The sequence below is a fragment of the Xiphophorus couchianus genome, chromosome 12 (assembly GCF_001444195.1).
Source record: "Xiphophorus couchianus chromosome 12, X_couchianus-1.0, whole genome shotgun sequence".
Classification (NCBI taxonomy): Eukaryota; Metazoa; Chordata; class Actinopteri; order Cyprinodontiformes; family Poeciliidae; genus Xiphophorus; species Xiphophorus couchianus.
Genome location: NC_040239.1, coordinates 2,535,622 through 2,543,109, shown reverse-complemented (window position 1 = coordinate 2,543,109; position 7,488 = coordinate 2,535,622). Strand labels below are relative to the sequence as shown.

Genomic DNA, 7,488 nt, shown 5'->3' with positions numbered 1-7,488 from the left:
CCATAAAAATAATAATAAAAAACATCCCATTCAAGTAAATGTTGCCTAGGTTCACATACATAAAACATTATATGCTGGTTGTATTAGTGATAAATTCTGAATTCAGATTACTAAAGCCTCAAAAGCAGATGGTTCCAAACTGAAGTGAACTGGATGAAGGGCGCCATCTTGTGTAGATTTTATTTCACCTTCGTTTCACGAAGGTAAAACTTGAAAACACAATGACTTGAACAACTTGTAACTATGCTAGCATTTATCCTTTCCCCAACATTTTAAATTGTGATTTTGTACTAACGTCAAAAATCACATCGTGTTATTTAAGTTTTTTGTTGTTTTGTTTTTATTGAATATGTTCAAATTTAACTGTGGGCCGGCACTGGTACGGGGGAAATAACATTTACAGAAAGGCTGGGTTGACTGGGATGCATTTTGAATTTTCTAAGGTTGGATTTTAAAGTTTGTTTGATCACGTGTCAAACTTATGGTCCAGGGGCCAAATCTGGCCCGCCATGTCTTTTTACATGGCCCTACAGACTTGTAAAGGCCAACGGAGTAAAGTTACCCATAATAAACTTCTTAGCAAAATAAGAAATTTGAATTATTGGCTCAATAAATTGGGATTGTTTTACTATTTCCTCTGCTGTTCATTCAAAAGATTTTCTTCCAAATCAGTTTCTTCCAGTATAAAACTTAGGAAACTTTAACAAAAACTGCAGGTCTGTTTCTGGTGAATTTCGGTAAAAACATGTTTAAAAATCCAGAAATTTCACTCTAGTAAAAGTAGAGATATTTCATAATAAGATTACTCAGGTAAAAGTAAAAAGTACAGTGTAGTAAAATATTTCTAACAGTACATTTTTCAAAGAAGTTAAGTAAATGTAACTGGTTACTACCCAACTCTGGCCACAGATGAAGGCAGATGAACGCTTTTCCTGTAATGTTAAACTGTTTCTCCCAGCAGCACATTTAGCAGTGTACACTAGGATGACTGACAGCGCTAAGGCCCTCCTCCTGTCTCTCATTGGTTGTTTTAGATGGTAATTATAGCACAGGGTGGAGGAGATCGAGCTTTTCACAGATTATCTGTCTGGTATTATACTGACAATTTTAATAAATATGTGAAAGGAAAAAGTTTTTTTTTAAACACACACACACATTTTTGTATAAATTTCATCCTGCAGCTCCTCTTGCAAAAGACTCTTGCACTGCTTCTTTTGTTCCAGTCACACTCCTCTGCTGATAGTTTATCAGTTTGTGACTTCCAGAAAGTTTTGCACAATGCGGGTTAGTGTTCCCACCGCGGCCACACCTCTCACGCAGCCCCGGATTGGCCCCGCATCTCTCACTCCCTCCGCCTGGTTCCGCTTCGCAGCGCATTTAAGTCCTGCAGCGTTTCCTCCAACTTCTGCTCCCGGACCACAGGAGGACCGCCTGCCACCATGTCTGACCGGGGAACCTTCGACACCAACGTGGTCACCATGACCCGCTTCGTGATGGAGGAGGGCAGAAAGGCGAAGGGCACCGGGGAGCTGACCACGCTGCTCAACTCTCTGGGCACGGCGGTGAAGGCCATCTCCAGCGCGGTGCGCAAAGCTGGGATCGCCCATCTGTGAGTTCACCGAGTCAAACACGCAGTTTTATCTGTAAAAACTACCGCACATTTTGCGCCTTGTGCAGCTGTTTTGTCGACTTTTGTTTGCTGCGTTCACATCCACGTTGACACACTGGCTGAGCAGGAGATTCAGGTTGTTTATGCACCAATCAGGAAGCGCGTACCTCCAGGCAACCCGCACACATTCACAACTAACAATCTGCCTTTTTCAAGACACTAAATCCATGCATTTGCATCTATTTTCCTCAGTAACGAGCTAGAAATGAAACTTCAGTCAGAACAATTAAATTTTCTTCTAACTGAAAGAAACAAAGAACCTCCTGTTCTGTTGCAAGTTCAGTTTTATTTTTTAAAATAGGTCTGAATGGAGGTGGGCGGAGTACACAAAAAATGTACACGAGTAAGAGTCGCAGTACGTCAACATACTTTTACTCAAGTAAAAGTAAAAAGTAGCTGTGCAAGAAATTACTCAAGTAAGAGTGTAGGAGGATATGGTTAAAAATTACATCATCAGATGGACCAAAATATAAAGTTAAGTGGAAATTTTGGTATTTTAAGGACTAAAGTGACAATAATTCATGTAAGTAACAACAAAACAGGCAAAAGAAAATTAGTTTCTTTTAATAAAAACTTATGAAACTTTAACAAACGCTGCAGGTGTTTGTCTGTTTGGTTAAAACATGTTAGTTTTTCATTCAGTGGGTAGAAAATCCGAAAATTTTATTAAACTAAGAGTAAAGATACTTTATAATAAAATTACTTAAGTAAAGGTAAAAAGTGCAGTGTGGTAAGAAAAAAAAAAGTAAACTAAAAGTATTTTTTCCCAAAAAAAGGTACTTAAGTAAATGTAATTGAGTAAATATAACCAGTTACTATCAAAGTCTGTGTATTAATGAACATTTACATGTAAGAATAGTACAATACAAGTTTATTTATAAAACGTTTTAAAACAACAATGTTGTCCAAAGAGCTGTACACTAAAACAAATGAAACAAACAAAAACAAACCCATCAAGTAGAACATTAAAATCAACACCTCAAACTAAGTTAAAAGTCAAACTAATAAGATTTAAGAAAAGATTTAAAATGAGGAAGTGAACTTTTTAAAGTTAAATTATTTCTAATAAATCTAAAATTAGACAGTTTAAATTTCATTCTTTTCATAATTTGTATCACTTGTTTAAAACGACAAAAGACCATCCCTAAATATTTGAATTGTTGTACTGTTTTTAGTTTTGTTTGTTTCACAAGATATCATCTGCATACATCTGGCAGGTTAGCTTTGCTGGAAAATATTCCGGTAAATCACTAATAAATAAGCCGAAAAGCAAAGGTCCCAACACCAAACCTTGTGGTACACCAGGATTATTTTTTATGTTTCAGTCTAACACGTTAAAATCTATGATTGTATTCAGCTTACTACAGTTTGTGAGACGTTCGTCAGTAATAATTGCAGCAAAGGATGTGAAGTAACCATTTCCTCCAGCTCTGCTCACCGTTTCCGTTCTCTTTGTGTCTTTATCAGTTATGGGATTGCAGGTAACACCAACGTGACGGGTGACCAGGTGAAGAAGCTGGACATCCTGTCCAATGACCTGGTCATCAACATGCTCAAGTCGTCCTTCACCTCCTGCGTTCTGGTGTCCGAAGAGAACGAAGAGGCGATCATCGTGGAGCCCGAACAACGGGTCAGAAATAGCAAATATGACTCTGTGTAGCTGGTAGCACTACATTTAGAAAATATGCAAATACAAAACAAAAGCAATAAAATGAAGAACTGCACTGCAAAAACACAAAAATACTTTTGGTCTAGTTTCTAGAGTATCTTAGTACAAGTGAAATAAGACAAAACTAACTAGTAAGTTACTTTTCAGAAAATATCTGAGCTTGTTTTAAGTCAAATATTCCTTAATCTTGATTACTAAACATTTTTCCCATGTATAAGTGAAATAATCTGCCAGTGGAACTAGAACATTTTCATAAATATTTAGAAATTACTTACTTGCATTAAGCTCCTACTTCTTGCTGAAAAGAGTTGCTGTTTAACGCTGGAAACTTCTTAGCTTTGGTTTTGAAATCTCAGTAAATATTATTATGAACATTGATGCTCAATGACAATCAGCTTTTACTATGATGTAATAATTCCCAGAAGTCTTTGGTAACGTTAATATTTCTTCTTTAAATTTGAAAAAACCATTTGAGATGTGATCTGTAAAAAAAAAAACATCCTGCCCTAAACAATTAATTATATTCATTTTATGTCTTTTTTTGGTTCTTTTTCAGGGAAAATACATCGTTTGTTTTGATCCTCTGGATGGCTCCTCAAACATCGACTGTCTCGTCTCCATTGGAACTATATTTGGCATTTACAGAAAGGTAACAGTAAAACGTTAAACTCTTGCATTGATGCACTTTTTTCAGAAAAAGATCAACTGAAGACAACAAACTTCCATTTGATTAGTTTAAATTATGATCTAAGCTAAAATTAAGTTACTATATAAGCACGGATTTAAATTAACATACTTGTTTTGTAATCTTAAAAATGACATGTTATGCTTCCTTGAATGGGTTTGGATAGGTCTATGGACGATACAAAACATATTCATTACAGTTTTGACACAATCATTCTTAGATAATGAGATTTTAGGCTGCTCAGTTCTGAATAACCTGTTATAAGGCCTCTTGTCACTTTAAATACAAATAATCTCAACATTTTACACCGACACATGAAAATGGCTGCAAACAACCGTACATCTTTGAACAGCAGAAGTGGAGCCTCCTGGACGACCAGCAGAATGCAGCAAGTAGTTTCTGGATGGAAAGTTAACAATAAAACATTATACTGTGCATGCAGCAGTAAAACCTGCTGACCAAATGTACTGGAACTCTGCTGGGGTTGCTAGGTAATAGGCAGAACTCTGCTGGGGTTGCTAGGTAACGGGCGGAACTGTGCTGGGGTTGCTAGGTAACTCATTTTCCAGACACCAAAAAACATTAACTTATCGTCAAGTTACTTTTTAAACATTTGGGCTCTTTTAAGAAACAGTTGGAAGCATAAAAACTTGCAAAATCTGAATTTTTCACAACAGGTGCCCTTTAAATATAAGCAACAAAAACATATAATATTAATAATTTAAGTTACTGAAACGATGTGATTCCCAGACCACAGAGGAGGAGCCATCTGAGAAGGACGCTCTGCAGCCGGGCAGGAACCTGGTGGCGGCGGGCTACGCGCTCTACGGCAGCGCCACCATGATCGTTCTCTCCACCGGACAGGGAGTCAACTGCTTCATGCTCGACCCAGTCGGTACTCCTTTAGGGTCTCTCATTTCGATCCACTTTTTATAATCACTGACGGCCTTCTTTACATTTTGCTCAACAGGCCATCGGTGAATTCATCCTCGTCGAGCACGACGTGAAAATCAAGAAACGGGGGAAGATTTACAGTCTGAATGAAGGCTATGCTAAGTATTTCGATCCGGCTGTCACAGAGTACCTGCAGAGGAAGAAGTTCCCTGAGGTAACATGATGATTTTTTAGGAAATATTTACATTTTCCTCATGCGACCCGTGAACACTTCATGTCCTTGTAGGACGGCAGTGAGCCGTACGGCGCGCGCTACATCGGATCGATGGTGGCCGACGTCCACCGGACGCTGATGTACGGAGGAATCTTTTTATACCCAGGAAATGTGAAAAGCCCCAAAGGAAAGGTGAGATCCAGCATTAAACTCAGAGATTTGCACCTAATGAAACGAGTTACAACTCTTTAAAGAGGACGCAAAAGCCTTAGAGTGATTTCTTTGTTATTGCAGCAACTGAGGATTTTCTTTAACTTGAATCCTCATCTTGCCTCGTTTCTCTGAGGTTCAGTTGATTTATATATTTTAATCATTTTATATTGTTGCCAGCAGGGTCAGGTGATATGAACTTTGTTTTGGTTGTAGTTACCCAGAATGCCCTGCGCTGTAGTCCACTTCCTGCCTTTGGAGTGGTCTCCAGTCCGTTTGCAGCCTTATACACATTCGAACAACAACCCAGACCTGGGTTTGTAGGCAACAGCAATTAGTTTTTGCACAATTTGTCTCGACTCTGACTTGAGCAACATGTCAAGCAGTTCTGTCAACAGCATTGTTTCTTCACTCTGCACATCCTTCTTCATTTTTTAAAAGGCTGAACGGAGCCTGCAGCAAAGGAGGAGGAACTTTAACATTTCTGCTTTAAGCTAGAGGTTGTACACATTCTGTACCCTCAAAATAAGATTACTTCACTTAAATTTAGCACTTTTTCATTATTATTAAGGAATTATGAACTTAAAACAAACTCCTTTTTTCTTGCTGAAATGTTGGTTGAGTTAGTTTTGTCTTATTGGATGTTTACACAAGTATTTTCATGGAAAATGCAACTAATGCAAATATCTTAGTTCACTTGAAATAAGACAAAACTAATGTATGATATGAAGTCAATAATTACTTAATAATTATAAAAAAACATCTAGTCATAAGTGAAATAAACTCCCAATTTAACTTCTACTTTTTCATCAACATTAAGGAATTATTAACTTAAAACTTGCAAGTTAATTTTGTTTTAATTCAAGTGTACTCGGGTTTTTGCAGTAGAAAATGGACTAAAAATACTATATGTATCAATAAATGTTTTTTGTTTTTTTTTACCATTTAAAAAAAAATCCTTTAATGAAGCAGAACTTTTGTTTTTTATACTTTTCATATTTGACCATGTTATAAATACAAACTTTGGTGGGGATTCTACATGATAGAACGACACAAAGAAACTCTGAATTTAATTATTTTTGGTCTATTTTCTTTTGCAAATATTTTGGTACTTGAAATAAGACAGAAACTTACAAGTAACTTTTCAGAAATAAATAAGAGCTTATTTTAAATCATTAATTCATTAATATTTATGAAAATGTTCTAGTTATAAGTGAAATAATCTGCCAGTGGAGCAAGTACCTTTTCATCAGTATTAAGAAATTATTAACTTAAAACAAACTTTTGTTTATTGCTGAAAAGTTACTTGAGTCAGGTTTTTCTTATTTCAGGGGTAATATTCGAAACTAGACAGAAATACTCAGATTTTGTGTTTTTGCAGTGCGTCTACATGTTTACCATTTCCAGAGAGTCGGTATTGAATAGGAAGCGTTGATCTCTTAGCATCAGGAAGCTAAACTTTCTGTTTGCTCGAAGCTGCGGCTGCTGTATGAGGGAAACCCGATGGCGTTCGTCATGGAGCAGGCGGGCGGCATGGCGTCCACCGGCTTCGAGAACATCCTGGACATCCAGCCCGAAGGCATCCATGAGCGCGCCCCCGTGGCCATGGGCTCCCCCGACGACGTCCGGGAGTTTATCGCCATCTGCAAGAAACACGCGGCAAAGTGAGGCGGGCGGCGCTGACGCGCTGCAAGCACAGAAACCTGTGGTGCCTTTCTTTGTGACCAAAAGGATTTGGGAGATTTTCTCTGTGAAAACGGGTTTTAATGAGTCAAACTCACGATGTTTGAGTTGTTCATAAGCTTCAGGAAAATAAACTGAAATCACTGGAGTAAACCAGAAATGAAGACTTTACTCTTCAGTTTACATAGAACTGCCTTAATCAGCCAAAATATTCATTTTAAATATGCAAATGACCAAATATAACATATGAACCAAAAGTGATGATTTTATCTTGTGAAATAAAAAATGTTTGGAAAAAAATATTTTAAATAAACCAAACGGATTCTATGAAGATGTAATCGGTGTTGTCGTCATTTTGCAGATTCAAGTCTCATAAGATCAGGGGTGTCCAAACTGTGGCGCAGGGGCCCTTTATGGCCCTTGGAACAACTTCTATGCAGCTCCTGACTGCAGTACAAGAATAC

At 37.4% G+C, this 7,488-nt stretch overlaps 1 protein-coding gene across 1 annotated transcript; it reads left to right on the top strand.

Moving 5' to 3' along the window:
* The first annotated feature begins 1,359 nt into the window (after window positions 1-1,359).
* Window positions 1,360-7,362, top strand: fbp1a (fructose-1,6-bisphosphatase 1a). Its single transcript, XM_028034091.1, has 7 exons — window positions 1,360-1,609; window positions 3,137-3,299; window positions 3,895-3,987; window positions 4,774-4,914; window positions 4,994-5,131; window positions 5,204-5,323; window positions 6,818-7,362. Exons 1-7 carry the CDS (start codon window positions 1,440-1,442, stop codon window positions 7,007-7,009), a joined length of 1,017 nt encoding a protein of 338 aa, XP_027889892.1. The 5' UTR covers window positions 1,360-1,439; the 3' UTR covers window positions 7,010-7,362.
* Window positions 7,363-7,488: the final 126 nt, after the last annotated feature.

What these genes read in the sequence shown, in the direction of transcription:
- fbp1a (XM_028034091.1), top strand. Translation starts at nt 1,440, where the DNA reads ATGTCTGACCGGGGAACCTTCGACACCAACGTGGTCACCATGACCCGC. An exon ending in TCGTGGAGCCCGAACAACGG is followed by an intron (nt 3,300 to 3,894) that starts GTCAGAAATAGC and finishes GTTCTTTTTCAG; the next exon opens with GGAAAATACATCGTTTGTTT. An exon ending in TGAAAAGCCCCAAAGGAAAG is followed by an intron (nt 5,324 to 6,817) that starts GTGAGATCCAGC and finishes GTTTGCTCGAAG; the next exon opens with CTGCGGCTGCTGTATGAGGG.